Below are 19,948 nucleotides of genomic sequence, written 5' to 3'. Positions count from 1 at the left end.
ACCCAGGAAATTCCAAGGGATTAGGAGTACCATGTCAGGCACTGGAGTCAAAGACCAAATATTAGAACAAAAGATGGACCTAGCACCCCTACTGCTTAGGAAATTACAAGGGTTTTAGGAGTTCTGTGCCAAGAACCAAAGACCAAATATATTTTCACAGTATCACATTAATATAAATAACTGAATAAATAAGTGAGAGAGAGAGAGAACAGCTCTTTGTTAAGGTATAAGTCTAACTAGTAATGTGCACAAAAGGAATACTGGAACTAGAAAAATCACTATTTGGCAAACAGCAAACACCACACTAATAATTACTGCAGGCAAAAAACATCACGGAATGCTAAAATTTGTGGATAAAAGTATGATGAGAAGCAGGATAATTGCACAACCTCAAATATTTATTGCAAGGGGAAAAACAGTAACTACAGTGAAAAAAAACCAGCAGACAAAACCATAACCAAGTGATCAAGTAACATCACCCAGGATCCATATAACGTGCCTGCTGATAGGATGCCCTGAGAAGGGCATAGTATCACTTCTGTGGTATTCTTGTCAAAAATGTATAACTTTAATCAAACCATGAGAAACATCAAATAGATCCAAACTGAGGAACATTCTACAAGTGACTGGCCAACAATCTTCAAAAATGTCCAGGTTATGAACAACACAGAAAGACTACAGAAACATCTCGGATTAGAAAAGGCCAAGGAGCTAACTAAATGCAAAATGGGATCCTGGACCATAGAAAGGACTAATGGGGAAAACAGAGAAATTCAAACATGGTCTACAGATTAGTTAACAGTATTCTATCAACATTAATTCCTGGTTAGATAACTGTTCTATGGTTACATAAAATATCAGTATTTAGGGAAGCTGGGTGAAAGTTATACCAAAATTGTGTACAATTTTTGCAACTTTTTTCCAAGTCTAAAATTACTGATATACTGTTTTCTCTACTTTTATGTAGCTGAAATTTCTTCATAAGTTTTTTAAATGAGGGGCACAAGGAACTTCTAAAAAAAATAAAATATAGTCACTAATATTAAAACCTCAAATAACATACTAAACTGCAAAATTAGGCACAGCTGAAGAAAGAATTTTGTTATCCAGATGGCAGGTACAAAAAAAAAAACCCAGAAAGTGACTCAGAGAAATAATGACACAGAAGATAAGCAAAATTAAGAGGAAAGGAACAGGAAATTAGAAAGGAGCACATATGAAACAAGAGTTCCAAAGGAGACTAAAGAGAATGGAGGAAAATTAAGAAGATGGGTAAGAATTCTCTCGAATTAACAACAAAAATGCTTAGATTCTAGAAATATGAATCCTAAGCAAGATAAATAAATATGTATCTAAATCTAGACGTAGAGTAGACAAACCTGCAAAATATCAAAAATCAAGAGAAGCTTTTAAAAACCAGAACCAGAAAAACATTTAAAAGATAAAAGATAAATTACAAAGCAACACAGACTCAATCGTACCAACAATTAAAGTCATACACCCTCAGAGGTCTCAGTGAAAATAACTCATCACACAGAATTCTATACTCAACTAATGATTTCAAGTATGAGGGCAAAATAAATACATTTTTAGACAAAGACCAAGAGTTAATATTAACAAGTCCTCATTGAAAGAAACATTGAAGGGCGTACTTCAAACAAAAGGAAGCTGAATTCAAACAGATTAACTGGGATGCAAACAGCAAGGCAAAATAAGAAATTGGTAGTGAATAAACCTAAAAACAAAACTTATTTTAAAAGGCCTTTAAACAAAGCTACCATGTTGAATTTTTAAAGTAATTCAACTTGCAGAAAAACAAAACAAAACAACAACAACAACAACAACAACAAAACACGGTTTCATAAGATACCTTCCACAAAGAAGAAAAAAGCACCAAACATAGAATTCAAAAATCTCAACTAGGAATATAGCTCCCTCTCATTTTATTTTGAGGTCAAAGACCTTGGTTTCTTCAACCAAAGAAGTGAAGGAAGGCATTTAGCTGGAAGATCCTTAAGATTCCTTTCCAGTTCTAGGATTCAAAGGATAGAAAACAGACCTTCCCAATTTAACAGAACATCTTTCAAAACTATAAGTTGTTTACAGTTCAGAGCAAGATCATTCATACAGAGGACCGGTACTTTAAAGCAAGGTCCAGTCTGAAGCTTTAGATTTTAAATAATTGGCTATCTGCTTCTATACAAAAGCCAATTAGAAACGGGTATGACCTCAGAAAAAGAACAAAAAAAATAATGCACTGTTAAACCATTCCATTTTTAAAGAGCTAATGGAGGAAGGAAAGGCGTGGTCCGAGTGGTAGGAAAACCAAAACAGTATAAAAACCAGTAAGTCTAAGAGAAAATTTCTAAAAGGAATACAGTATTAGTATCAATTGTTAAAAAAAAAATTAAAAACAATCACATTTTATTCCTAGTTCACAAATTAGCTGACAAACCCCTCCTTCTCCAAAATCACAAAGATTCATTGTAATTTCTGAAGAGTGATCAACCCTGGAAGAAAAATCCCCAAATGCAGGCAGCCTATACTCATAAAGGTACCCTATTCTTCCCCCACCATTCCCCTGCCCCCACGATTTCCAGCCACTCAGAGGAAGGTATCCTATTCTTAATCATCACCAAGGTTCAATCTTCTGCTAAGGATGAATGAAAGGCTCAATGCTACATGCAAAGAAAGCTTTCATTAAAAAGCAAAGCTATTAAAATAATGTGTTACGTAAAGGCATTCAGTTATACTACAAATACTCCCCTTCAAAATTCCTTCAATAAACGTGGGCTTGGAGATATGGAGCATAGATAATATAATTGAAACTTATTGAGACATGGTGATGGGTATCACCTGATAAGAAAAAACTACCCTACATTAACGTTTGAGAATACAGGAACGAACACACACACACACACACACACACACACACACACACACACACACACGAGTTTGTTGTTTTGTAATTTCCAAGGCCTTGATTCATATGCCATTCAAGCTAAACCTATAATCCAGAGCTCCTGACCAGATTAGTGGTTTTTCTAACACATCACTCTTAATTTTTAGATAGTGATCTCAAAAAACCCCACCTCCAAATTTACTTGAATCTATATAATCTGCCTAAAAGTAACACTACATTTCCCACTCTCCATACAAAAAGAATCCTTTTATGGCTGGGCACATCTGTAATCCCAACACTTTGGGAGGCCAAAGCTGTGGATCACCTGAGGTCAGGATTTCAAGACCAGCCTGGCCAACATAGTGAAGCCCAGTTTCTACAAAAAATACAAAAAATTAGCCAGCCATGGTGGCAGGTGCCTGTAATCCCAGCTACTTGCGAGGCTGAGGCAGAAGAATTGCTTGAACCAGGGAAGCGGAGGTTGCAGTAAGCCAAGGCTGCGCCACTGCACTACAGCCTGGGCAACAAGAGTGAACTCCATCTCGGAAAAAAAAAATAATCCTTTTACATCTCAAAGCATTTTTCCATTTACATAAAGTAGAACTGGAAAAAATGTTTCAACTGTGGAATAGCTCTAAAACAGGGGACTGAGAGGGATGGCATATGCAAGGCAATAAAAACAAAATTTTAAGAATGTGTTCTACGAAAACACAATTCTAAGTGTAACATATTTAAATCACTGACTCAAATGTGCAGTTGTAAAATAAAAAATTTTAAATAGAGTTCTGTAAAATAAAAAATTTTAAATAGTTATTCAGAGTTCTTTCTTTAAATATCTCACTTTTTTTCTTTTTTCAAATGGGGTCTTACTCTGTCACCCAGGCTGGAATGCAGTGGCTCAGTCTCAGCTCACAGCAAATTCCACCTCCTGGGCTCAAGTGATCCTCCCATCTCAGCCTCCGGAGTAGCTCAGGACCACAGATGTGCTACCATGCCTGTCTAATTTTTTGTAATTTTTTTGTAGAGACGGGGTATCATCATGTTGCCCAAACTGATCTCAAACTCCTGAACTCAAGTGATCCACCCACCTTGGCCTCCTAAAGGGTTGGGATTACAGGCATGAGCCACCCCACCAAGCTAACATCTCGGTTTTTGTTTGTTTGTTTTGAGATGAAGACTTGCTCAGTCATCCAGGCTAGAGTGTAGTGGCGCAATCTCGGCTCACTGCAACTTCCACCTCCCAGGCTCAAGCCTGTCTCCCAAGTAACTGGGATTACAGGCGCCCACCACCACACCCAGCTAATTTTTTTTTTTTTTTTCTAGTAGAAACGAGGTTTCACCATGTTAACCAGGATGGTCTCAATCTCCTGACCTCATGATCCACCCGCCTCAGCCTCCCAAAGTGCTGGGATTACAGGCGTGAGCCACCAGGCCTGGCCTATATTTCAGTTTTTAAACTTAAAATAATGTCAAAACTAAAAGAAACCCATGATTTTAGAGATGAGAAAACTGAGATCCAAGACAATGAAGTAACTTGCTGGTAAACAACAGAGCTAGGTATAACATAAAAGAAGCTCCAGTTAATGTATTTTTTTTATAAAATATGATCTTGATAACTTTGTTGAAAAAAACTAAGGACTAAAAATCTTAATTATGTTTTAAATAAACATTTGTAATCAAAGCCATACTCATTTGGAATTCATAGGAAACCATGCTAAAATTTGTATTTGCTTAGAAAATGCTCTCTTCTAAAAAGAAAAGATAGTAAGACTGTAAGAGAAAATATTATTTTCCTTTAACTTTAAAACTTAAAAGTTGGGCCGGGGCAGTGGCTCACACCTGTAGTCCCAGCACTTTGGGAGGCCGAGGCTGGAGGATAACAAGGTCGAGAACGAGACCACCCTGGCCAACATGGTGAAACTCTGTCTCTACTAAAACTACAAAAATTAGCCGGGCGTGGTGGTGGGTGCTCGTAGTCCTATTTACACTCCAGAGGCTGAGGCAGAAGAATCGTTTGAACCCAGGAGGCGGGGGTTGCAGTGAGCCAAGACCACGCCACTGTACTCCAGCCTGGGTCACAGAGTGAGACTCCAACTCAAAAATAAATAAATAAAAATACGTGTTTTTAAAATATAAATACCATTCAAAGCTGTTTAGTATAAATTCACTTCAAATTGAATCACTAAAGTTTAACTTTTTAAAAAATATCTAAAATTATTTGGAATATGAAAAGATCCTAAGTGAACAGAAAAAACACCCTTAAACCTGAGGCAGCTCCTCAATATCCCCAAGATTAGTACAGTTGCTTAGCATGGTAACTGTGGAATCAGATGTAGGGGCTCCAGCATAAGAAGCAGCCACATAGGAATCACCTCTACTCACTATAACATAAGACTACTGTTTACTGCAACCATAGTTGCTCATTTCTGTAACAATTTCATACACATATCTTTCCATTTCTTAGTCTGAATTGGACACTGCTACTCACTATTATAAGAAAAAAAATATCAGGCTAATATAATAGAGGCCAAATTTAGAGAGAGGAATAAAAATCTTCCTTCAGTCTAGGCTAAATGGACTGATTACACAAAGAAGTCCATACATCCAAAAGCACACAGATGTCTGCACTAGTTCCCAGGGCTCAAACAATACCAGTCATTCAATAGCTTTCCTTTTACGTAAGTTGCTGTGAGAAAGCTCAGTCAGCTCTTGTGAACCTCATAATCCAGGATCCTGGAACTCGGAAAAGTCTACATGTTTCCTCAGCACTGTTTTCATGTACTTTGTCTGGAACTCAAACTTCCTATTTCCCCCCAAAAATAAATCTGGAAATCATCTCTTCTGTTTGACAAATGATGTACTCTACCTATAATTACTTTTCAACTAAAACCACAATCCACGGTAAAAATCTAAGATCATTAACTCTGAAAGATTATCTGATGAATGTATTTTTCAGTGTTGGAGTTTAAAATATAATTTTAAATATACTCGATCATATGTACATATATCAAATATATATATACCATTTGACCGGATTCTATTTGTTTCCATTGCGGTGTTTTACAATAGCCATGACACCAAATCACGTCTCAAAAATTAAAAGAAATTTTGAGAGAAGGACTGTTAAGGGTGGGGGAGGGGGTTGAATTTACTCATTCACTCTCTCCTGCCCTCCCCTCCTCCTGCCTCCCACATTAACCACACACATCAAAAACAATAAAATACATTTCACTGGGTGTTTGACCAAGCCTTTAGCCTACAGAAAAAAAGTTATTCTTCACTGAACCACCTTCAGAAGCTAAATAACACTACTTTCTACCTTCAAGGTACAGTACTGCTGATTCTTCCAATAATCTTTTTTATCAGCTACGTCTGGTAAATTCTCACATTCAATATTGAGAAGTAATAAGGATAAATTAAAGCCACAGAAACTCTAAAGTATATTTTAATCAAATGGCAAAATTACTTCAGAAGATACTTATCAGACCTGCTACCCAGAAGTAAAGCTCATTAGATTCGGAGGACAAAATGAGAATGATTAATTTACTCACAAAACTGTTAGATCCTGAAGAGTCAAGAGGAACTATATATACACATTCAGTTCCCTTTAATAATGTATTATCATATAATCATTAATCTCTTATAGAAATGATCAAGACGTGATTCCAAAATTTGGTAATGAAGCTCATAAGAGCTCTTGTGGCCCTTTTAACATTCTTCCTCTTCACATACATGTGACATAATGCAAATAAACATGCTTTGAAGAAGAAAAAGTTGTCTCTCCAAAGTTTTCTGTTCTTAAACAGTAAATCCTTAAAGATAAACCAAACCCCCTCTCTCTCCAACCAGAGTACAAAATGCAGAACTCTAAACATAATAACCATTTAATAGATATTTAAGTTTCAATCATCACCCTTTTAAGACTGAACTTGTCTAGAAGACAAAGAGGGGAAAAAACTTTTATCTTTTCACCGAAGTATTCTTCCCTAATGACCACTAAAAGCACCAAAATCCTATGTGTTCTACAAAGCAGTAACCTCAGAAACGTTTCAACACTCCCTGAGCCTTACAAACTCTGTTAGCAAAACGCAAACTCTATTTCTCAAACATATCTAAAAAGTTCTCAGCAACCAAATTCTTTGATCACTACAGTTACATCTGAGACCTCCTCCTCAGGACACCCAATCCTTTTTCCTACCATCAGAGCCACTACAATATCTCCTGGTGCTTTAAGAGCACCACCTTGCTTCAACAAACACCTTTTAATTCCACTCTAAAATATACATATTTGTATTTCCAAACATTTCCCTCTAAAATTTCACTATACTACTGCCCACGTTATTCTTTACAGTCAAATCAGTCTTCTCATTTTTCTACAACATGGCATCCGTGTAACCTCTGTTAACCAAATCAGGCCAAGATAAAGAAGCACATATAAACCTTTCTTCCATTTTTCCCAAGTTCTCATTTATTACATAAAAAGAATTCACTCCTTTCTATAAATGAGTTTTAAAGCATTGTAATACAATTGAAAGAAGACAATAATTATCCACAAGATATTTATCTTTCAATTTCAACCAAGTATTAGTAAGTTATTTCAGGTTCATGTTCAGATAGTTATCTATACATAGCCATGACAGACTGACCATGACAGTTTATTCAATAAAGAAATATAACAGGTGGCTCACGCCTATAATCCCAGAACTTTGAGGGGCCAAGGTGGGTGGATCACAAGGTCAGGAGTTCAAGACCGGCCTAGCCAAGACGGTAAAACCCCGTATCTACTAAAAATACAAAAATTAGCTGAGCACAGTGGTGGGCACCTGTAATCCCAGCTACTAGGGAGGCTGAGGCAGGAGAATCTCTTGAACCTGGAAGGCGGAAATTGCAGTGAGCCAAGATCGTGCCACTGCACTCTAGCCCGGGCAACAGAGCAAGACTCCATCTCAAAAAAAAAAAAAAAAAAATCACAAAATGGTATATACTAATAGTAGAAATGAGGCATAATGGGATACAGTTCACACTTTGTAATGAGATTTACTCAGAGCCTTAAATTTTCTTTCTCATTAGAAAATAAACCTTAATTGCAAATACATGTTTAGCTAACTAGAAATGCGTTATTTAATAACTTTTATTTTTCATTCAATACTGACATACTAAATAACACTTCAGAGTGTAACATAAAAAAACTAGTATCACAATATCATTGTATATATAAGTTATAAGATCTAGATTAGTCTATCTCGTCTTTAGCTATCAAATACTACTCTTGTTTTTATTTCTTCTTCTCTCCCTTCAAATTATCTTCTGATATCACCAAAAATAAATACTGAAGAAAACCCAAGAAATATAAGTATGACTATTCCATAAGTGCAATTAGAAACCCAAAACAATTTATAGAAACGCTAAGAACACAACACCCTGGGCACAGTGACTCACTCTGTAATCCCAGCACTTTGGGAGGGCAAGGCAGGAGGATTGATTGTTTGAGCCCAGGAGTTCAAGACCAGCCTGGGCAACATGGTGAAATTCCATCTCTACAAAAAAAAGTTTCTGAGACAAAGTCTCATTCTGTTACCCAGGCTGAATTGCAATGGTGCAATCTCAGCCACTGCAACCTCTGCCTCCCAGGTTCAAGTGATTTTTGTGCCTCAGCCACCCAAGCAGCTGGGATTACAGGGATGCGCCACCATGCCCGGCTAACAAAAAAACTGTTTTAGTCGGGCATGGTGGTACACACCTGAAGTCCCAGCTACTTGAGAGGCTGAAATGGGAGGATCGCTTCAGCCTGGGAGCTTGACAGCGCAGTGAGTTATGATTGCATCACTGCACTCCAGCCTGGGTGACAGAACAAGACCCTGTCAAAAAATAACAACAACACAACGTAACTTTCCACATTCAAGTCTACTCAACAAAGCCCAAAGAATCTAAAATTCCCATTTTCTCATAGGGATCAGGGTAGTTTATGCCAGCGGAGAAAAACCAAAAAGAAGGTACGATGATCTTTGTACACTGTACAAAAACTTACCCACTTGTAGGATCTAAGGCAATAGCTCTGGGTTGATCCAACTCTTGCCAAAATAAAACTTTTCGTAAAGATCCATCTAAATTAGAAACTTCAATCCGATTAGTTTCGGAATCTGTCCAGTACAATTTTTCTCCAAGCCAATCACATGCCAGCCCATCAGGGGACAATATTCCAGAAACAACAACACGCTGTACACTCTCAGTTTTGTTAAATTCTGTTTGTTTAATGGCTTCTTCGCTGACATCACTCCAGTATATCAAGCCATGACCAAACACAAAGTCCACCGCAGCTGCATCCTCCAAGCCTCCAACTACAATCGTAGCATTCTCTTTGCCATTTGTAGCATCAACCAATCGCAAGTCCCGTCTGTTTGCATAAAGCAACAAAGGGGCCGCTAGAACAAAAAAAGAAAAATATGTAAGTGAAAAGGAAGAAAAGGTATTTGTTCTTACAAACTGGGTTTCAAATCAGTATTAGTGAGCAAAGACTGTCAACAATTTTAAAAGGGTAAATAAATCAGTAGGAAACCATCTAAAATTCTTTCACACACAAAATATTATTTTTGCAGCATTTAAAAAATAAAACATAGCAAAAGGGGGAAACATATCCACTAGGATAGTCTTTTCTTGTTAAAATAACTCAAATAAAATTTTAAAGCCTGGTTATGCCAAGAATTGGAAAGGATGTGGAGCCAGTAGAACACTCATACTCTAATAGGGTGAATGTAAAAATGGTACAGCCACTTGGGAAAACAATTCAGCAGTTTCCTAAAAGGTTAAACATACAACCTGCTGTACAATCCAAGGCCTATTCCACATCTAGGTACTTACTCAAGAGAAACAAAAACATGTCAATACAAGGACTTGTATGCAAATGCTCATAGCAATTTATTTGTAACAACCCAAACTGGAATCCACCCAAATGTCATCAACAGACTAATGGATAAAAAACTGTGATACTGCCATACAAAGAAAGTAATGAACTCTTTGTACATGAAAAATGGGTAAATCTCGCCGGGCGCGGTGGCTCAAGCCTGTAATCCCAGCACTTTGGGAGGCCGAGGCGGGTGGATCACGAGGTCGAAAGATCGAGACCATCCTGGTCAATATGGTGAAACCCCGTCTCTACTAAAAATACAAAACAAAAACTAGCTGGGCGTGGTGGTGCATGCCTGTAATCCCAGCTACTTAGGAGGCTGAGGCAGGAGAATTGCCTGAGCCCAGGAGGCGGAGGTTGCGGTGAGCCGAGATCGCGCCATTGCACTCCAGCCTGGGTAACAAGAGCGAAACTCCATCTCAAAAAAAAAAAAAAAAAAAAGAAAAATGGGTAAATCTCAAAATAATTCAAAGAGAAAGAAGCCAGCCCAAAACAAAGGTATGTAATTGCATGGCTCCCATCTATATAAACTTTTACAAAAGGCAAACTAGCCTATTATGACACAAAGCAGATCAACGGTTGTCTCAAGATATGGAGACAGGGTGTAAAAGAATGAGGATTAAAAAGGGGCATGAGCAAACTTTTGAGGGTAATGAGCTATATTATCAATATATAATGATGGTTCCAGAGGTGTATACAGGTCAAAACTTATTAAATTTTACACCTGACATTAGCAAAATTTACTGTGCATCAATTATGCCTTAATAAAACTGTTACAGTCTGGCAGAAATAGTTATTAGTAAAACTACTTTATTCTGTTCTATGTTACTATTAAAATTACCTTTGAAAAGACCCGAGGCCAGGTGCAGTGGCTCAGGCCTGTAATCCCAGCACTTTGGGAGGCCACAGCAGGCACATCACTAGGTCAGGAGTTCGAGACCTCACTGGCCAATATGGTGAAACCCCATCTCTACTAAAAATACAAAAATTAGCTGGGTGTGGTGGCACAAGCCTGTAGTCCCAGGTACCCGGGAAGCTGAGGCAGGAGAATCACTTGAACCCGGGAGCAGAGGTTGCAATGAGCCAAGATTGAGCCACTGCACTCTGGCCTGGGTCACAGAACAAGACTCCATCTCAAAAAAGAAAAAATGAAAAGACCCAAAACTAAATATAAAGCCAATCTTACAGAAATAATGTTTAACTTTGATAAAGTTGAGGCTGTTGGGAGTAGGGTAGTATAAATTCCATGTTTTTTGTTTTTATTAAGTATCTATTCCAAGCTTCTGACATTTACTTTCCTAGTATCAAGCAGCAATTAAAAATCTAGAGTACCACTGTCCCATAGAACTTTCTGTAATGATGGAGATAGTTCTGTGCATAACACAGTACCACTAGTCACATGCAGCTAAGGAGCGCTTAAAATGTGGCTAATGTGACTAATAAATTTTTAATTTTATTTAATCTTTTTTTTTTTTAGATGGAGTTTCACTCTTGTTGCCCAGGCTGGAGTGCAATGGCGCAATCTCGGCTCAGTGCAGCCTCTGCCTCCTGGCTTCAAGTGATTCTCCTGCCTCAGCCTCCTGAGTAGCTAGGATTACAGGTGGCTACCACCACATATGACTTATTTTTTGTATTTTTACTAGAGGTGGGGTTTTGTCATGTTGGCCAGCCTGGTCTAGAACTCCTGGCCTCAGGTGATCCGCCCACCTCAGCCTCCCAAAGTGCTGGGATTACAGGCATGAGCCACCCCACCCCCAATTTTATATAATCTTAATTCATTCCCACTTAAATAGACAAGTGTGGCTACTGGTAGTATTGGATAGCACACATCTAGAGGCTGGAATGCGAACATAAATCAGGCAGCAAAAGTAAGACCAAGCCAGGCATGGTGGCTCATGCCTGTAATGCCAACACTTTGGGAGGCTGAGCAGGAGGACTGTTTGAGCCAGGAGACCAGCCTAGGCAACACATGGAGACCTCATCACTACAAAAAAATTAATTTAAAAAAATTAGCCAGGCATAATGATGCACGCCTGTAGCCCCAGGTACTCAGGAGACTAAAATGGGAGGATCACTTGAGCCCAGGAGTTTAAGGCTACAGTGAGCTATGATTACACCACTGCGCCCAGCCTGGGTGACGCAGGGAGACCCTGTCGTTAAAAAAAAAAAAAAAAAAAGTGAGTTATGATGCAATAATCTACATGATCTTCTTTCATAATTACTTACTAAAAGTCTAAAACTGTGTCATCTGAAGCCAAACCCAAGTACCATTTAGAAGTAACTAGTCCCCGTTTTTTAAGAAATTACTCCAATGTCAAAAAAGTATAAGAAAAAAGTGATGTTTACACTATAGACTGTGAAACAGAGTTACAAATGTATACTATTTTCATCTATAGGTACCACATAAACTTCCCTAAGCTTAAATCCAACCTTCTTGGTCAAAAAAAAAAAAAAAAAATTGGCAGACAGCTTTTTTCTTTTGAGATTGAATTTTGCTTTTTTTTTTTTTTTGAGATGGAGTTTTGCTCTGTCGCCAGGCTGGAGCACGGTGGCGCAGCCTCAGTTCACTGCAACCTCCGCCTTCCAGGTTCAAGTGATTCTTCCACCTCAGCCACCTGAGTAAGCTGGGACTACAGGCGCATGCCAAACACCCGGCTAATTTTTGTATTTTTAGTAGAGACGGAGTTTCACCATGTTGGCCAGGATGGGAATTTTGCTTATTTCCCAGACTGGAGTGCAGTGGCATGATCTCGGCTCACAGCGACCTTCACCTCCCGGGTTCAATCCTGCCTCAGCCTCCGGAGTAGCTGGGATTACAGGCGCCTGCTGCCATGCCAGGCTCATTTTTTGTACTTTAGTAGACAGAGGTTTCACCATGCTGCCCAGGCTGGTCACAAACTCCTGAGCTCAGGTCATCTACCTGCCTCGGCCTCTCAAAGTGCTGGGATTACAGGAATGAGCCACTGTACCCAGCTGGCAGACAGCTTTTTTAAAAGGTGACTAACCAGTCTTTGTACATTCTGTGTATCTGCTGCAGCTATTAGCAAATTCATAAATTTCCCTAACAGAGTCATTTTTAATTCATTTCAGACCTTCACACATCACATTGATTTATCAGTCCGCATAGAGCCCACTATACTGAGTTTCTCATACGTACTATGGGCCAAATGTAAACATCATTAAAAAAAGGTCCCTACTAGTGAAGGATACAATGCTAAGTGCTGCATAAGGCTAAGGAATGCCCACAAAACACTTAAAATTTAAAATCCAAGAGTGATAATAATCTAATTAATTTATTGGGCACCTTCTTTATGGCACTATCCTTGGAAAACTGTATCAAAGCTATATGACATTAGGTGGCAGCCAAATGCTTTTCATGGCATTCAAGTTAAACTTTAACACGTCTACATGTACTATTTTTGGTCTACAAAATCCAAAGATGCTTTCTAGTCATTTGAGGCCTCAAAAGCGTTCTGAGTCTCCTCTCCCTCCCAAAAACCAGTAAAGGAGGAAAATTAATCTTTAAGTAAGCAATACTAGTTACAACTGAGGATTTGTAAAGGACTGTACATAAATCTGTTGTACATAAACCATACTATTGAAAGGAAATCCCAGGGTTCATCCTGTCCAACCAACCCTTGGGATGCTTGAATATTTTCTATTATTATATTGTCACCAGATCTGTTCAGCAATATATTAAATGGGATATCCCGTAGGTATAATTTGATTTGTAACATTGTTTTTATCTACCAAAGAGATACACTGGATCCACACACTTGCTCCCTGGAACATATCAGTATCTTCCATTTCAGAGAGCTTACTTTCTGACTGCCTAGTACTCAAATAACCCAAATAATCACCATCACTTCTCTTTAGGGGAAAACTCACAGTGCTCAGGAATCTTTGTTATCCCCTTTATTAAACTCCTGGAAAATTTTCTATAGCAGCCTTTCTAAACTTTTTCTACTTTTAAAGACCAATTTCCAGCCGGGCATGGTGGCTCACACTTGTAATCCCAGCACTTTGGGAGGCTGACGCGGGCAGATCACCTGATGTTGGGAGTTCAAGACCAGCCTAACCAACATGGAGAAACCCTGTCTCTACTAAAATTACAAAATTAGCTGGGCAAGGTGGTGCATGCCTGTAATCCCAGCTAGTAGGGAGACTGGGGCAGGAGAATCTCTTGAACCCAGGAGGCAGAGGCTGCTGTGAGCCAAGATCAGGCCATTGCACTCCAGTGTGAGCCACAAGAGGGAAAACTCCATCTCAAAAACAAAAACAAAACAAAAAGACTAATTTCCATGCCCTGAACCCTTCATTCTCAGACCATCTCAAAACAATCTCAGTGAAGCAGGAAATAAAGTGAATGTTACACATCCCCAACATCTTAATTTATACCTCTCAAAACTTTCTCTCCACTCATATTCTCTTATCTTGTCCTCAGTCTTAAATGACAAGATGACTTTTCTCAGGCTAAAGCAGTACTTTTGGTTCAGATTCCTTACCTCCTCTCTACAGCTTAGCTCTATCAATTGTTCTGTATTTCTTGTTATTTTCAATGGTTTCTGCCAGGTTCCTTGCTATCAAAAACTTTTGTTTTAATAACCCTAACCTTGCTATCAACAGAATAATTATATTTCTACTAACTGCAAAATCTTGTAACACTGGTATATATATTTCATACTACCATTCATTAGCTATTGCTCTTTCATCTTCCTACCCATCACTCAACTGCAAGTGCTTTCCCTAAATCTTTATAACCAAACCAATGGCCTTTTCTCAGTCCTTATTCTTGACATCCCTAGAGTATTCAACGTTGTTGACTATATCCCTACCTATAATAGAATGTTCTCCTCAAACAATACTACCTATTATTCTTGTTTGTCTTGTTTCAAACCTTGCACTTCCTATATATAGGTATCCCCAGACTCTCTGTTGTTCCTAAATGAGAGTATAGAACATTTAAGTTCACAAGCAACAGTGAAGTAAGGTGGCAGCCACTACGGGCTGGGAGAGAAAAAGTCCCTAGCAATTTCCCACTGCTGGAAGAACTCGAAGAAGGACAGAAAGAAGTAGGAGATGGTACAGTTAGCTGAGGTCTAGACAATGATGAAGACATGACACTTACAAGATGGACAGGGATGATAACTGGGCCTCCAAGAACAATTTATGAAAACTGAACATACAGCCTTAAAATAGAATGTGGACTTAAATACCCAGAAGCGTCCCCTCTTGTAAGATTTATAACAAAAATTAATATGACTGGAGTTAATAGTTCTAATGGAGTAGTGGACCCAAGAGCCGTCCAGTGCTAGCAAAATGGCAGAATTCATAGCATAAAAGTTGTCCTGCAAGAGTTTCAGCGCCTAATAGTGTCTAAAGAAAATATGAAACTCAGCTGCCTGAAGGGCAGTGTTACAGCAATTAGTCAAAAGAAAAACCACAGGCCCTTTCCCTTTTCCCCCCAATTCAATTTAAGCAGTCTTCATGTTCCACAGCAGTTAATTTTCTTTTTTTTTTTTTTTTTTTTTGAGACGGAGTTTCGCTCTTGTTACCCAGGCTGGAGTGCAATGGTGCGATCTCGGCTCACCGCAACCTCCGCCTCCTGGGTTCAGGCAATTCTTCTGCCTCAGCCTCCTGAGTAGCTGGGACTACAGGCACGCGCCACCATGCCCAGCTAATTTTTTGTATTTTTAGTAGAGACGGGGTTTCATCATGTTGACCAGGATGGTCTCGATCTCTTTACCTCGTGATCCACCCACCTCGGCCTCCCAAAGTGCTGGGATTACAGGCGTGAGCCACCGTGCCCGGCAGCAGTTAATTTTCTACATACATTTTGTAGACTTCAAGTACTGGAAAGGAGGCTCCTGGTCAAAGGATATTTATCTTAAGATACTGTAAATGATACAAATTTTTTGTCCATCTGAAATATATAAGTTGTGCTATAATCTTACTGACTACAGGCTTTGCCATTATGGAAGTAATTCAGTTTGGTGTCTTCAAAAATAGCAAAATTTAACTAAAGACAATTTAAAACTTCAATGTCCTCTTGAGAAACTTGACATCTTCCCAAGCTGGCTCACCTAAGCCTCTCCTCCCATCATTCCCCACTCTTCCTTTTTTACCAACTTAAACCTTCCCTTCAGCTCCCTTAAATCCTTTGATCTGTTCCCCTTCAATACGTGCTACCTCCTCAACCATCTATCCACCCCATCACACCTTTCCCTTCCTCAACTCCCTACAGTCACTCAAGCTTTAGTCTCCCCATTCTCCATTGGGGACTCACGAGATGGAAAGAGGCCGGATATCTTAGGCACCCAGACAAACTTTGGAGAGACCCAGTAAGTAGGACACTCAGTCTCTCTTTAGTCCCTCAAATTTTAGTCCACAATCTCCATAAGGTTACACATCAAAGCAAAGGAAATCTTAAAGGTCTCCTTCACAAATATTGTTGAGAAACTTCAAGCCTCATGTTGATTGGGCAGATAACCTCAATTTACCCCATTTCCTAAAAATCACAATCTGATAAAAATGTAAAGGGGAGGGAGGACAAAAGCTAGCTCTTTTCCATAAACTACCAATGAGTTCAAACTTTCAAAGTGAGGTATGAGATATTTATGTCTGTCTACATATGTATATATGTGTGTATAATATTTTACCACCTACAGCCGGGCGCGGTGGCTCAAGCCTGTAATCCCAGCTCTTTGGGAGGCCGAGGCGGGTGGATCACGAGGTCAAGAGATGGAGACCATCCTGGTCAACATAGTGAAACCCTGTCTCTACTAAAAATACAAAAAATTAGCTGGGCTTGGTGGCGCGTGCCTATAATCCCAGCTACTCAGGAGGCTGAGGCAGGAGAATTGCCTGAACCCAGGAGGCGGAGGTTGCGGTGAGCCGAGATCGCGCCATTGCACTCCAGCCTGGGTAACAAGAGCGAAACTCTGTCTCAAAAAAAAAAAAAAAAAAAAATTTTACCACCTACAAATGGTATTACCAATCAGATTATAAAACCCCTTAAAGGAGCTCTGTTATAATTGCTTTGAAGATAAACAAGTACTTACATAAATTAAATATTCCTAGGATTTCCAGAAATTAAGAAAATTAAACTCCTTATACTTTCAAATGTATTTTATAGAAACTAACCCAAATATTTTTAGAATCTATGTTAATGTAATTTTAGGTAAATCTCTGGGAAATGACGCTAGCTGAATATTGTCAGTTTAATAAAAACAGTTATGTCTTCTGAGTTATTGGCAGTATTAAACAAGCATATGTTCTTGCTGAACTTTTACAGGTTTACTGATCGAATATACAAGCATTACATCTGCGTTTGCATTCAGATGAAGTGAATAATTAAATTTTATTTCAACAGTAGTTATGTTTTGTAATAAGCCAACTTGAAAAGTTTCTAAAATATTTGGTAACTTAGTCTAAAACCTTAGACTAAGTCAATTCATGGATATCCATTACATACATAGATCATCTCTAACACCGAAGCGTAATTTCAAGTTTATAGAGTTTTTTGCCTCTTATTTTTACAGTAGTGAGACGCTATATCTAAGAGTCTATTAATAAACAGACCAGGTGCAGTGGCTCACACCTGCAATCCAGCACCTTGGGAGGCCAAGGTGGGCATATCACTTGAGACCAGAAGTTTAAGACCAGCCTAGGCAACATGGTGAAACGCCATCTCTACTAAAAACACAAAAATTAGTTGAGCATGGTGGTATGTCCCTGTAGTACCAGCTACTCGGCAGTGTGAGGCAGAAGGATGGCTTGAGACCAGGAAGTCGAGGCTGTAGTGAGCTGTGATAATGCAACTGCACTCCAGCCTGGGCACTGATGAAAAGGACTTTTTTTTTTTTTTTTTTTTTTTTTCCTGAGACAGACTCTTGCTCTGTCACCCAGGCTGGAGTGCAATGGTGCAATGTCTACTCACTGCAACCTCTGCCTTCCCAGATTCAAGCAATTCTCCTGCCTCAGCCTCCTGAGCAGCTAGGACTACAGGCGTGCACCACCACGCCCACCTAATTTTTGTATTTTTAGTAGAGACAGAGTTTCACCACGTTGGCCAGGATAGTCTCAATCTCCTCACCTCGTGATCTGCCTGCCTCAGCCTCCCAAAGTGATGGAATTACAGACAGGAGCCACTGCACCCAGCTGAAGAGGAAATCTTATCTGTCATGGTCAAAACTAGCTAAGACTTTCTTTTTTTTTTAGACAGTCTTGCTCAGTCACCCAGGCTGGAGTGCAGTGATGCAAGCTCAGCTCACTGCAACCTCTGCCTCCTGGGTTCAAGTGATTCTCCTGCCTCAGCCTCCCAAATAGCTGGGACTACAGATACCCACCACCACGCCAGACTAATTTTTGTATTTTTACTAGACGCAAGGCTTCACCATGTTGGCCAGGCTGGTCTCGAACTCCTAACCTCAAATGATCCACCCACCTCACTCTCCCAACGTGATGGGATAACAGGCGTGAACCACTGCACCTGGCCTGATTTATTTTCTTCTTCTTTTTTGGAGACAGAGTTTCGCTCTGTCACCCAGTCTGTTGTGCAGTGGCATGATCTCAGCTTAATACAACCTCCGCCTCCCATGTTCAAGTGATTCTCCTGCCTCAGCCTCCTGAGTAGCTGGTTTTACAGGCTCCCATCACCATGCCCACCTAAGTTTTTTTGTATTTTTAGTAGAGACAGTGTTTTGCCACGTTGGCCAGGCTGGTGGTCTCAAACTGCTGACCTCAAGTGATTCACCCTCTTCAGCCTCCCAAAGTGCAGAGATTACAGGCATGAGCCACTGTGCCTAGCCAAAGCCAGCTAAGATTTGATGGGTTTATTTGTAAGATTTTTTTAAGGGCTTATCAAACATAGCTATGTATAGCTAGATTTTCATTTTCTCTGTTAAAATGACCGTTTTTCTTTGGTTATTAGTCTGCTTTTAATAAACAGGTTATTGGCCAGGCATGGTGGCTCATGCCTGTAATCCCAGCACTTTGGGAGTCCAAGGTGGGCAGATCATGAGGTCAAGAGATCAAGATCATCCTGGCCAACAAGGTGAAACCCTGTCTCTACTAAAAATACAAAAAAATTGGCCAGGCATGGTGGCAGGCACCTGTAATCCCAGCTGTTCAGGAGGCTGAGGCAGGAGACTTGCTTAAACGTGAGAGGCAGAGGTTGCAGTGAGCTAAGATCACACCACTGCACTCCAACCTGGGCAACAGAGCAAGACACTGTCTCAAAAAAATAAAAATAAAGAGGCGATTAAAGGTCTTCCTTTGCCTTCTGAATAATCTCCCTAGAAGGCAAAGACTGTGTCTTTCCAGAATTTCCTGTGCTTGATGCTGACTTTATCATGTCCTTAATTACTTAAAACTGTATTCATACTCTTGAAAGGGGTAAGGTTCTTTACCATCACATTACTTCCTATGCATACTTTTTTCCATTTTTTTTTTAAGAGGTTGTCAGGCAAGAGTGCAGTGGCACAATCATGGCTCATTGCAGTTGCACGATCATAGCTCATTGCAGCCTCAAACTCCTGGGCTCAAACAATCCTCCTGCCTCAGCTTCCTGAGTAGCTAGGACTAAAGGCATGTAATCTTACTCCCAGCTAATTTTTTAATTTTTGTAGAAACAGGATCCCATCATGTTGCCCAGACTGGTCTCAAACTCCTGGCCTCAAGCGATCCTCCCATCTTGGCCTCTCAAAGCACTGCGATTATAGGCATGGGCCACTGCACTGAACTAAAATCTTTTTTTTTTTTTTTGTCACTTTTAGTTAAATATGTAGCCAAGCATTTTTTTCCATAGTGGTCCATGACCCCATTTAATCAAATGTTCAAACCTCCTAAATGATGCCTTTTGCACCACCGTCTTTTAGATTTCCTAGAAAAATCACAATTTCCTTTACCTTGTAAGAGATGTTAAAAATAATAGCTTATTTGATCAAATGTTATGGGTCATATGGAAAACACTGTCAAAGCAAAAGAAGTTTACCCTCCCTAAGTTAAATTTGTATAGGTAAAATATTATTAATATGAATATTCTGAAGTTCTATGAAGGTATAAAGCTCCTAGAAATTCATCAATGTCCTCACTGTCTATGTCTATTATAATCAGAGTTCTGGTGCTGCTTTGCCTGGTAT

General features: G+C 39.4%; 1 protein-coding gene and 1 pseudogene across 4 annotated transcripts in view; one reads left to right on the top strand and one right to left on the bottom strand.

The window, feature by feature from the left end:
* LRP6 (LDL receptor related protein 6) overlaps positions 1-19,948 on the bottom strand; it is a 157,429-nt gene that overhangs the window by 122,763 nt on the left and 14,718 nt on the right. For 3 of the 4 annotated variants that reach the window (XR_012518596.1, XM_003934520.4, XM_010345099.3), the window contains exon 2: positions 8,931-9,324. The exons of the other annotated variant lie outside the window; for it this stretch is intronic. Coding sequence is in view for 2 of the 3 variants with exons in the window: in XM_003934520.4 (XP_003934569.1) it covers positions 8,931-9,324 (394 nt within the window). In the remaining variant the exon portion in view is untranslated. The remainder of the gene's footprint in view (positions 1-8,930; positions 9,325-19,948) is intronic. 4 annotated transcript variants of the gene reach the window in all.
* Positions 14,919-15,234, top strand: LOC120360761 (ubiquitin-conjugating enzyme E2 variant 1 pseudogene; annotated as a pseudogene).

The sequence above is a fragment of the Saimiri boliviensis genome, chromosome 7, assembly GCF_048565385.1.
Source record: "Saimiri boliviensis isolate mSaiBol1 chromosome 7, mSaiBol1.pri, whole genome shotgun sequence".
NCBI classification, from domain to species: Eukaryota; Metazoa; Chordata; class Mammalia; order Primates; family Cebidae; genus Saimiri; species Saimiri boliviensis.
The sequence above is the reverse complement of the archived record's forward strand: the minus strand, read 5'-3'. Positions and strand labels throughout refer to the sequence as shown.